Genomic DNA, 13,096 nt, shown 5'->3' on the forward strand with positions numbered 1-13,096 from the left:
TTCATCCCTTTTTTAACCATCTGCTTTGAAATTAATGGGCATGTTGGAAACTAGGCTAAATCCAGAGTGACATCTTTTTCTTTCTTTTCCCCCATGCTCTTCCTCTTTTTAAGGCATCTCAGAGTGCTGCCGGCTGTGTCCGTCTAGCATCTGCGTGACTGCTCATCGCAGATAAATTCACACGCACCATCTCAAGACACGACCCTTAAATTTGCCCCATATGCACAATATGCCTCCCAGTGTCACCGGAGGATGAAAACTGATCATCCGCTTTAAAGCTTTACGGCATGCTAGAGTGAGTATCTCGCATCTCACTTGATCCCTCGTCTCATATTTGGAGGATGTGTTTTGTGTACCCTGTTGCATGTTTTTTTTTTTGTGGAGGGTATGCTCCCGTTTTAGAAATGCCACATAGATCATACTTGTCTTGTACTGTGGGGAATATTTGGATCTTGCATGTCTTGCGTGCTTACTAATGCAGGATTTGCACTTAAGTTAAACGCTGCATCGCTCAGAATCATTAGCATTTCCAACTCTTATCATGCCTTTCCATCACAGCCTTCCACATTAAAACCTTCTCTTTTAGTCTGGCTGCTTGCTTATTTGAGCCGTGGTGTTAGAGGAGCTAAAAAAAAAAAGATTATGAGGAACGAATCCCCTCCTGGGCTCCGGGCTCTCTGTCTGGGTCTCTGTGTGTGGCTGCAGCTCTGATCCTTTGCAGACCCATACTAACCAGCCCCTGGCTTGATCTGCAGCCTGCTGATGAAAGCGCATCCGCTGAGTATAAACCGAAGCGAGGCTATGATCCCTTCTTTTCCCCATCTCCTGTTCTTTTCCAGGGAGATCAGTGTTAGGGAGCTCCCTTTTGATCTTGATAGCTCAAGCTACTCTCATCCATATCCCCTGACAAAGCCCTCTTTTTCTCTCACACTCTTTTTCCACCCTGTCTTCCCCAGCACAATCCGGTTTTGCCTCAAAGTACCTAGATTTGCTTGTTATTACTGTAGAATGTCATTGATTTATCAGGACTTAATCAAATTACACTGAACTGTAATGAAAACAGAATAGAGAGGCTGGGATTTATTTTGGTGGGTTTTTGGAGATAATGTTTGTGTGTTGCTATTGTTGTCATGCAGGGAGACACTTGCACTGGTATGAGGTGTCTCAGGACCCATTGTGCAGTACTTCCCTTTGCTGCTGTTATCTCCTCCTGCTAAGTCAACGCTGCCAAAAAGCTCTCAAATTAAATTCCACTGCTTCTGTAAACAGGAAGTGTGATTTAACCGTATTGAAATGGGAGAGTACTTTGACTATGAATTTTGCTAAATCAATGTATGATTTATATAAAATTATTTTTTATTTGGAAAGTTGCATGTTTAAGATGCGTTTTAGAGCTTTTTTGGTTAATTATCCAAGCTTACTTTTTTGCTTGTCCGGATGAAATATAAATAACTCAAATGCTTTTTCAAAATAGTGTCCACTGGCTGAGCCAGAATGACTCATTACTGTAAAGAACATCCAAAAAATTAGGCAAGTGCTTTGAAGTTAAAACACCCACACGCATGCCTGAAATTAGTGGAATGAAGAAAAGCTTCTAGATTTCAATGTTGTCAATGGTTGATATATTTAGCACAATAAAGTGAATCTGGAAAGAAAGATAAGCTAATCATTCCTTCTGGGCTTTTTAGCTTAACAATCTGAAAAATATGCTGTTACTGCACCCCGTGAACCAGAAGTTGCGATCGTTTTTACTTTCCGTATTCTGACACATTTCCGAGAGAAATGGAATTTCAAAGGAGAAAATTAGTGGGCGTGGCTTGCATTTATCATTGCGAATCGATTGGATGTGTAAACAGCTGTTGCGTTGAATTCGATATGAAGCTGGCAGCAGACTGACTGTTGAAGGGGAGGAGTTAGCTGATGCTCCGGCCAAGTCATATAATTTACGTCATTTGAGATGATAGTCATTTCAGGGCGGAAGTGCATTTTCTGATTTTAACTGAAGATTATGAAAGTATATGAATTTTAAAAGGGAAACGACCCACATTGATAAACTATTTACTATAAATGCTGCAATAATTCATGAAAAAATAAGAACTGGCATTTTTTATTTCAGTGGGACTTTAAATGCACTGACATCATCGTGATATTTTACTTACCATTAAGAATACTGCCTAAAACAGAATGCAAGATTCATTCTACGTTTAAATATAACATGTGCATGTAAGCTATTTGTAAGATTGCAAATCAGCTGCAAGTAAGCTGTTTGTAAGGTTGTATAGACGTTGTCTGTGATGATTGAGTGATTTAGCCCGGGCTGTGAAAATGATTATTTAAATGATGACATGTACAGAAGCCACAGAATCAGTGGAGTGATTAAGAGGCCATTTTCTATGTTAATGACATTAGCTAGCTCTGAGATAATGGCAGCTAAGTGCTGAGAGCCAACAGCTGCACGCAGAAGACATGAGCTGTGTCAAATACTCCTCACACTGTTCTGCTCAAGTACTTTTTTATTTTTCTGATGAGAAAAGAAGTCAGACAGTCAAATGGAGTTCAGTTTTTTTTACAGTGAACACACATCTTGCTACATGTTTTAGATTTTTTAATGAAAATGATCATGGTAAACACATTTGAAGCACGGTCCCTTGGCAAAAGCACTGAGCTAGCCCCCAGGATTACAAAATGGGATAAAATGGAAATTGGATTTTGGGAGGAGTCAGTACGGTGGAAGCATAATACAATGGGCTGTATGCATGTGTGACTTCCACGTTTCACATTCACAGCAGCATAAATATATACACACAGCAGTGGTATAGAAATGGTGTTCTACCGTATTTGAATGTTATAATGAAATACGGTAGAACAGCACTTCTTTATATACCAGTGCTTTGCGCCACAATGTACAGCATCTGCAAAATGGAACAATTTTCTGTGCTTTAAGTCTTCCCAACTGAAAACTGCAGAGGGTTCTGAACGTGAAAAGCAGAAGTCATGCATGCATATAGCCCATTGTTGTAGGGTAAGGTAGGCGGCTGCAAAAAAGTTGGAAAAGGAGAGTTTTGAGCTTTTTTCAGAAAGTTAGCTACCTACCCAAATAGCATTTTATGGTGTCGTTCTGTGGACAAAAAGCGGTCCTGAATGGTAAAAACTAAAAAGTAACATTATGCTGTCTCGTAGGATAGCAAATTTTAGACAAATTCTAAAGCAGCATGTTTCCTTGACAGATATGGCAATCCCAGAGTGCATAGCGGCAAGCTTAGTGAAAATCATTAAAGATGGATGGACTGATTGAGAGAGTGAGATATAGAAGATTAAAAAGTATTGAGTAAACAAACAGTTACATCCATTTTAAAGTGATTCTTTTCCCTATAGTTCTTATGCTTTTACGGACAAATAATAGGCATTGCAGAAAGTAGCCGTTATTTTTCGGACGTAATACCGTCCAAACATCACAAAATGAATCTGACATGCTCTCTCAAACCATTTCATGCCTTTCGTGTGATTTTGTTCCTGTAATTAGATTGACTGCGTCTAAAGAGATTTCTGTCGCTGGTGGCACAGATGTGGTGGAGTGTGGTAGTTTTCTATTCACGCCTCTCATTTAATTATGCATTTTTAAACTGTGCAATAGAAAACAGCCTGCACAGCAAGGAAAGTACAAGACGATGTTTACAGAACACTTGCTTCGAAAAAACCTTTGGCGGTGCCACTTTGTACAATTATTTCAGATGAGCGTGTCCGACTCCAATGCCACTCAGTGCTTGTATTAGGCAGAAATGTTTGTTTTAAGAAATGCAATCTCTCCTCTTTGCATGTTCTGTAACAGGACTAAGCCTTTGAAGATCCCACACTTGGGACTAAAATCGCAAATACTAGAAACTTTTGGAGCGGGTGATGGACTGCAGTAAATGGATGCGGCTCCCTGTCCTGGCATCATAAATAACCTTTCCATTGATCGACTGTAGTCTGTGATTCTCTGCAGCCCTTCTATCCACATTCATCAGCCCTGTGTCTGATGTGTTTGCAGGCTACTTAATCTATCGATTTCTCATACGGCCTTTGTCCAGAGTCTACAGCTCTGCTTCTGTGTGAATGTTAGGCACAATTAAAATCATAAGTTCAAATATGGACAACCCTGATGTCATACAGAGTTCAAAGCATCACTGGTCACTTTCTGGGCGTGGCGGATTGCCGCTTCCTTCTCCTGTTTTGAGATCAAAGTACTTTTTATTTCATAATCCAATGTCAGAATTTTTAATAAGGAAATATGAGAATATGAGATATGAGCCATGCGTAGTTTACTTTTACAGTGTGGGAGTCTTGATTTGAATGCACCTCTGAGGCTGCCTGCAATGCAGGGTGCCTAACAATAGCACAATATTGAATAAAAGAATACAAACATAATGTAAAACACACTTATTCATAAATCCCTCACAGACCAAATTTAACATTGCTTAAAATTAGGGGGAACGAATAAGAGTTCTGGTAAGATATAAAAAGAGTTTGACTTTTGTTTTTGTCTCTACAATATCCAGCAGATCAGACCGTCAGACATCCATTCATTCTTCCTTGACTCAGCTGAAGGAAAACTGGATGGATGAGTCCAGATAGTGCTCTGGGATACTGACGGGCTTCTATTGTCTTTACCAAGTCATTGACACTTATGTTCCAGTGCCCTGACAGTGGACATGTTGATACACAGCCACCGCAAACTCTCTTTATCTGGCCATTTTGTGAAAGCCACTGAGTTTAAAGGCTCGCCATTTTTCTTAATCTGTGAAAGGCTGGTCTTTGTTCCTCGATAGAGGAGTTTTCTGGTTCAGCTGGCAGAGGATCTTTCAGACATTTCTTGTAACCACTGCTTCACTTTTCACAAAGCCTGTCTGAGTCCGAGACATGGCTGTCAGTGGATTGTGTAGACTACTGGCTCTTTTAAATGGACTGGGTAGTTGTGGGGGTTTTAATGGATTTCCATTGAATGGGTGGAACTATAACAATCTTTAAAGGAATGTTCCAAATTTGTAATTCTCTCATTATTTACCCAAATGCATTTCTAACCCTGAATGGAGAGCTCAGCAGAGCATACAGGAACTAAAGTTGTAAAATGCCATAAAAGTAGTGAACCCGTGCATGGAAATTTGGAAAAACATGAGATGAAAAATAGAAGAAAAAAAAACATTTTTGGGTGAACGGTTCCTTTAAGTAAAAACTGTCTGCATGGAGAACACTTCCTCTGCGTGACAGACAGGAGACTTTTCTGCATTCTTATTTGATTTTGACACAGGCAGATGGGGTTCCTATGAGGTGCACAGCATTTGTTTCAATCTTAACATAGAGGGGCTTCTGTGATAAAGTGGGCTTTTTGGATAATCCTATAAGATTAACATTTGCATACCGTCATACATTATTCATTTAGTGTCTGCCTCTCCAATTAGTCAGAGTCAGGCTTTTCTCCAGAGTGGCTTTAACATCTGTGTGACCCAGAAATCCTGAAGGAGATCTGAGCTAATCAACGCTCGCCTCACCCAAAGATATCTAAAGCAGTCAGGTGCATGTGTGTTTGTTTATAAATATGTTCGGCAGGCTGCGTGTGGACTCTAGCATCTCTTTTACCCTTTATACCTGTCATTCTCTCTCTTCTCTGTCCCAACCTGTCCTGAGCAGAGCGCTCCGGTGGGACCTTTCAGACAAAGGATCAGAGCACTGACAAAATGCCTCTGCCACGCCTGTCCCTGAGGGCGGTCTCTTCTTACATCCCCTCTCTGCTCTGAGTCTGGTTTCGGACCTTTGCCAGGCTCTAAACCTTCGTCTGGCTTGTGTTTTTGTTTTGAATATTTTCATTGTGAATTCATGACTGGATTCCTAGAGCTCTAATACCTGGATTCCACCCTGCTTTGCTGAGAAACGTATCTATTCCTCCAGTGCCATCTGTTGGAAACGCCCGGGTCCTTTAGATTAACATACATTTTTTAGATTTATCCAAAATGACTTTGGTGTTGCGAGCGCCACTCTCTCTACGAGTTGAGCTACAAGAAAGCTATGTTATTATTGTTTGTTAGAATGAAGGTCCTAACAAACATCCAATATTTCCACGGCACTCTGAAGGTGTGTACCGATTCATACTAGAGATACGCTGGGTGTCTCAGAGGGCTGTCTGGTTGTATGACCACAGTCTAGACTCATGCTGTCTGCTTCTCTGCCTGTCTTCTCTGCGTCAGATTGTCTTTTTGAGTCACTGCTTTAAGGCTTGTTTAAGCATCTGACTCCTTGACAGATTGTTTGACTCTTTGACTTACCCGCTCATGTTTTAGAAGCGAATCACTGGCTGGATTGATCTGTGCTCCTTGTGTCTCTATGGGGACCGATGCTCCATAACCCTTCTCTGCGTTTTTTTTAACCTTTTCAGACACAGCAGTATACCCTAAGGTAGGGGTGGGCGATCTAGAAAAAAAATTCAAATCACGATTTTTTCCAGATAGATCACGATTCACGATTTTATCGCGGTTCTTCTTCAAGTTGGTTTAAAGACTATTTTGCAAATTAAAGGGGCTTCAATACAGCCAAACTAAGTCCCCATATAAAAATATACTCTTTACCATTTATATTTTGAAGAATATTTTAATCAAGTTAATATTTAATGCAAGTGCAAGACCATAAATCAGCTGTTAGCAAAAAACTTTACATTTTGAATTTTGTTTTTCATCTTGTTGCGGAACTCGGAGTAAAGCTGTGGAATGGGCGTGGAGGATAAATATTTTTGGCTGGGTATTTCGTAACGTGGATCTACGACTTTGAGCAGTTTTTTAAAGCCCTCATTTTCCACAGTCTTTATGGAAATCATGTCTTTGGCCAGGTAAAATGCGACCGCGTCAGTGACATCTTTCCAGCGCTTGTTCATTCTGTCATACGGATACGGAGTTCCTTTCTCAAATGGTTCTTTCGCTAAAGTCGTTGTTTAGGCCTTTTAGTTTCCGTATGCTTGGTTGTACCTGATTTACTCGCGTGGGATCCCTTTATAATTTGACTGTCGGCATACTCTTTCAGTCCCTTTTATTTTGAGGTGGTTAAAAAGGTTCGTTGTGTTGCCTTACGACGCTCGAATCTTATCATTGCCACATTTGCAAATAACTGTTGTTTTGGGCCGTGTCAGTTGGGGAAAACCCAAACCATTTCTATATTACTGATGTAGAATTTTTTTTAGGGACCAAGTCCTCCGTGTTTCCCTCCATTTTCACTGACCGCGTCACTTAATCTTACTGAATTCACAAGCAACGTATACGAGCTTGTTAACATGGCACAATCTATCGCAAGTATGTTGACGAATTCTATAGAACACTACTATATAGGACGATTTAACGATTTTCCCGAAAAAGTGGATCGTGCAGTCATTTTAATCGTTCACGATCTAATATCGTCATATCGCACACCCCTACCCTAAGGTCTTTCTCAGCCCTTTTAAACGTCATCTTTCCTTTTTCTCTCTGTTAATTTAGTTCAGTGGCTCTCTTTTTGAACTTGCTATAGCTCATCTTCATTATTGTCCTCTAATCTTAGCACTGTAGACTACATTTATTGTTGGCTTTCATGTTCATTGGTCAGTTGCTTTGCCTGAAAGTGTCTGTCAAATAAATAAATGTAAACTTAAACCCTGTTTACAACAGTATTCTGTGAACACAGAGAGATCATTGGGAAAGGACAGCTATTTGGTATTCATCCGTGCTCAGCATTTTGCACTTTTACCTTTACAAGAGCGTTGTTTCTTAGATCTTTCCATGTAGTCCTAGAATCTAAATGCAAAGAGAACGGCAAACACAGCCTGCGGTGAAGGAGCGTACTCTAACCCCTGCTATGATGCCTCATGGCCGAGAGAGATTCCTCGCACGATTCCTGAAAGCTAGCGGATTAGCTTAAAGTGAGAGCCTGTATATTTGGGCTTGATGCGACTGAACAGGGTAAAAAATGCTTGCTAGGGTGCTTCAAAACTCTGAGCGTGTTATCATGGCTCAAGGTTCAGGACTTCAAAGAAAAGTGAAAAGAGAAAAAATGTTGTAGTGCTAGCACACGTGAAACATCTCTATGTTCAGAGCTGTAAATTGGAGCGGTACACTTTTGTACCAATGATATATGATTATTGTTGCCTTTGCATTCTTCTTGTAAATCTCTTATCTTGGCGTCATGTTGTCGGTCAGTCTTAGCAATAAAAATTTGATCTCTTAGGATAAATGAAGTAGATGTCACGTACAAAGCATAGCTACACTGACACGTCTGGGGTTATTTTACAACACTTATTATGGGATACTTTTACAAGTGGCATCAGGGCTGTGTGAATTTAATCCGGGGTTGTGTTCTATGGGTGGTTATCTCCATTGTACTGGCGATAATGTGTCAAATAGGCCTCCGTTGTCCTGCTTTACACAAGAACAAGAGCAGCTAGTGGTGTTTTCACAATAGGGGTTGTGATTCCTGCGGAATAATGGGGGCATGTTGGTAATATTTCTGGATTGCATCCCCCTCTGTTCCTGAATGGTTATTAGTCCAGCTGTGCTGATGCAAACACAGCTACTAGTATTTGCAGTATTTAGAGTTTTGTTTCCACCACAGTCTCCATAGAAATGTGAACCCGTGCATTTGATTGAATTATATCGCATGAATTAAACATGGGACATGATTCAGTGACACTTGGCGGGTGAATAAAAACAATGACAAAGTTGTTATTGTTTTGTGCCTGCTTATGCGGTTGTATCGGTTTCACCCAGCTCAAATCTATAATGACGGACAAATGCTCATTACAAGGGATGTTTATGAATGAGTTCTCTGAAACAAGGGTGCGTTGAGAGCCAAGACTTTTGTCATGTTTATGTTAATGCTACCCGTGTTAATAGTTATGGAATGAAGTCAGACTTGCAGTTAATCTTGTTTCTGTTTAAAGATCCTGAGGACGAGAAGGAAGGTAGACTGGTAGGTGAATTGTGACCCGGGTAGATCAGGCCAAAGACGATTTGTCTGGCTCTTACTGGCTTATCTTAAGGCTTGTTTTGCTTCAGCCAAGCCTGGGGATCCAAATCACTGTGTGTGATAACAGTTTGCTTAATCACTGATACAGGAAGAAGGAAATGAACTGACTGTCATTGGGCTGCAGGAAATTAAATATGCTCCAGACACAGTATAACAAAATGAGGTGTGATTGCTCTCCTTACACGTGAGGTCCGTGTGAGACTTTGAATGCCTTTAAAATACATCTGAATGTTAATAATACCAAATGATTATCCATAATGACTTAAAAATATGATTTATTCCTTTTTGCCTGGTAGAAATTTTAACAATAACGTCTGTGTTTGTCTCCCTTTTTTCCAGTTTCTGTGCCTGAAGAATATCCGGACGTTCCTGAAAGTGTGCCACGACAAATTCGGCTTGAGGAACAGCGAGCTGTTTGATCCTTTCGACCTGTTTGACGTGAGAGACTTCGGGAAGGTGAGGCACAGCGGTTTTGCTTAGCACACGGGTTATCTGGGACGATACACTATTTTACAGCATCACGTTTAATTCTCGGCAGCTGAATGACATTAATGACACATGCCCTTTTAGGAGAGATTAACCTATAAGTGGGGCTATTGTGTGTCAGCTTTGTTCCACTTCTCACAACCCACTTAGAGACGCAAACACACGCACACAATCCATTAATGCCACGGGTAATATAAAAGCGTGTATAATGCTCCATTGGCCTTTTGGAGATTTCTTTCCCCTCGTTTTATCTCATCGTTTGAATATTCACATGCACATTTGGTCACACACCTCGGGGTCAGAAGCGTGCCTGTGTGTGCCAATGCATATCTGTGTCGCTATCTATATGGATTGTGATTGCTTGTGTGTTTATGTACGTTTCCAAGATTTGTGAACAGTTACCCCTGACATGGCAGATTTTATCTTGAGTGATTTAGGGGCATATGGTGTCAGAGGTGTGCTATCACTCTTTTTTAGATTTTACTTTATTTTAACTTTGGTTTGCCACACACACAGATGTAGGCATCCATTTACAAATGAGAAATTCTGGCAGATGTATCTAGTGTCTGAAATCCAAATTTGCTCAATTCCCGCTTGATTTCAAACCGTCAAATGCTCCGTCAGATATTTTCTCTAGTGGGGTAAGCGCTGTGATGCTGACTTTCCCCTTTCAGTCATCCAGGCATTGGAGAAAATGTGACAACCTTAAGAACAACCAAAGCCTGATCTTTATATCACTATGGCAGTTAAGTCAATGCGCTGACCTCCATGATAGAAGCTCATTGTTTGTTGAGCATATTTTCATGCAGACTCAGCTTAATGTTTACAGTTAATATTGGGGGGCATTGTGTTCTTTATCATCATTATGGTTTTTAAAAGTTACTGTAAGTGAAAGTGAAGAGAAGTCAGCCTTTTCAATATTGATTGCTTTAGTTGCATGAATTGATCGGACTCCATGAAGTATTTACAGGGGCAAAGCATTCAGGTTCAACCCGGATGCTTTGTTTCTCTTAACTATTGTTTAGCACCTTTCCCTTCGATACGCTGTCCGGAACGAAAGGGGAGGCGAGACGCGTTGGGAAATCTTGAAGGGAGGGGCATAGACAGCAAGATTAAGCCTTTGCCTGACGTTGGGCTTTAATGGATAGTGTTGAAGACAGTGAGTGAGAGTCAATGAGCGTACGGAAAACAATATTAAAACCCTCGAGCAGTCAGAATCAATCACACACACCCTCCACATGTCAATGTGTAAATTGCGTTTGTGTCGACTCGAAGGTGACGGGCTTGTCCCGCCATTGATTCTCCATTAAGGGCAAGCAGCACATTATAATATATTGAAGTCGGCAGCTCGATGTCAATGCACCATACATGCAAATCAACTACCGTCTTTTCAATGAAGAAAGACGGATGCATTTCAGGCTGTGGAGCTACGTGGAAGAAAGCTTTTTTAATCTTTGAGTAGTGCATAAATATCGTTGAACTTTCACCCCGGTGGCTATATATCTCCCAGGCCTGTCAATTTCAGGGTGCCTTTGATTGGAGTGGACAAACTTTAGTCCTTGGTGTCCTAGTTGGCAGGATGGTGGAAGTGTCCTTGGCCTTTTCAAGAATGGTGATTATGTTTGCCGTTGTTGGCTTCTTGTGTGGGTTGCTATTAATTATTATTGAGTTGTACTGTAGATAAATTAGTGTTTTATATAGTTTATTCTACCCATCAACTAGTTTTTGTAGGTTTCCCATCTCTAGCACGTATACCTACTGGGCAAGGCATCTCACACAGCTATCTTGAGATGAGGAAGCTGATTTAACTGCTCATATCTCCTGCATTAGATATGGAAGACTCGCTCTCAAGGCAACACAAATCTGTCCATTTAGTGTTACCCTTTTTACAGCATGTTCTCGATTCATCACCACGTCATTACTCTTTCCTGGGCGGAGCAGCTACAGAGACACCTGCCCCTCCTGATGCTTCAGGTAATTGTCTTTCTTCCATTTCTACATCTCGCTACTTTCAGGCCTTTCAAACAGATGGCTCACCCCAATACCTCACATCTCGCGCTAAACTCTGCCAGAGCGCTCCTGTCAACTCTCCGTACCCTCCTCTACCCACCAGCCCCTGGGATGCATCCTTACCGCACTCACAGATGGACCCGGATTCTCCTCACCATTTCATATTCATCGTGATATCATTACTCATATCCACAGAGATCTCTGGGGTTCGCTTTGGGTTTAATGTGGCATTCAAACCAAACTGTTCCTGTCTTACTCTTGACTCCTAATTGGATCTGAATATGCCGTTGTTATCATTTAAATGAACAGCACAATCACTCGGCTTCACGTCTTTGTGACAATTAGCGTGATGACACCCCACCTGTTCGCAACCTTTTTATAGCTCACTGATTTGCAATGTGCGAATCAGACAGGTTGAGGACGGTTTTGATTATCTGTTGTTAGATTGCATTCAATTGATCTGACACTGGGTGGTAAGAACAAAGACAATTGGGACATTGCTGTTCTAAAAAATCGCATTGACCCGCTCTCTTGTTTAGTGTTGTCATAATTATCCCTCGTCTTTATCGAAAAGACTGGATAACCTCCCAGTGGGCTCATGTGGGCGTGCTTTAAATTAACAGTCGGTTACAACCGGGGGCAGGATCAGTAAAACTTGTTCATGATTGACACCACTGGGGTTAGAGGAGGCTCTTCAGAGACCTCTGGGAGTCAAATATTCTTTTCAAGAGATTAAATAAGAACAAAGGGTGAGAATCTTCTTTGCACATGTGCACAGATTTAGTCTTTAATATTTTGTTATTTGCAGTATAAATTCTTAATTTTTGTTTAAGTTAGATGCCTATAGTTTTGTTACTACAGCCATATGCATTATGCTGTTTTTCTTGCTATTGTTAAAGCATCCTGCCACACCGCATATTTAAAGGCTTGAACTGAAAAAATTCTATGTTATATTGAAAATAAAGTTGCATTAGAGGTACACCTTCCACAAATATATTATAACTGTTGTTAAATTATGCATCATATATACTGTACATAGATTTGAGTCTAGAATCGTGACTCTGTAAAATTCCCATGTTATTTGTAAACTACCAAACCCTTTTCATTTCACTTGTTTATGGTTTTATTTTTTAAACACTATTTCCAGTGTTAACAGTGCTGGGCTTTTTTGTTTAAATGCAAGATTGCAGTTCATTGACCTGCCATGTTTATTCTCTCCCCTTGCATACATTTTTGTGTTCAAGTGTACTTGTGCTCTCTTCTCCCATCTCTTCTCCTCTCTTCTCTCCTCTCTTTTCCTCTCTAAAAAGGGTCTGTAAATAGCTGGTTGCCAGGCATTCTCTGCTGGTGCAGAGCACTGCTCAAATACCTGCGCTCGAACACAACGCTTTGAGAAAGTTGCTAAGGAACAATGGTGACAATAATGAATAGGCTCTGTAAAGGTTTTGGTGGTTAAATGAATTGCTGTTTTTAACGCCGTGGAGCCAAGCCGAGACATCTTAAACAATGGAATAGGCTTCACTGGTGCATTTGAGGGTTGTCTGAGGTCTTGTGTCAGGCTAGCTTGCTTTTACTTTTCATC

At 40.7% G+C, this 13,096-nt stretch overlaps 1 protein-coding gene across 4 annotated transcripts in view; it reads left to right on the forward strand.

Annotated features, from left to right (window-relative positions):
- vav2 (vav 2 guanine nucleotide exchange factor) overlaps positions 1-13,096 on the forward strand; it is a 124,188-nt gene that overhangs the window by 26,502 nt on the left and 84,590 nt on the right. For all 4 annotated transcript variants that reach the window (XM_056731179.1, XM_056731181.1, XM_056731180.1 and 1 more), the window contains exon 2: positions 9,358-9,474. In XM_056731179.1, the coding sequence (XP_056587157.1) occupies positions 9,358-9,474 (117 nt within the window). The remainder of the gene's footprint in view (positions 1-9,357; positions 9,475-13,096) is intronic.

This window comes from Triplophysa dalaica, chromosome 19 (assembly GCF_015846415.1).
Source record: "Triplophysa dalaica isolate WHDGS20190420 chromosome 19, ASM1584641v1, whole genome shotgun sequence".
Taxonomy (NCBI): Eukaryota; Metazoa; Chordata; class Actinopteri; order Cypriniformes; family Nemacheilidae; genus Triplophysa; species Triplophysa dalaica.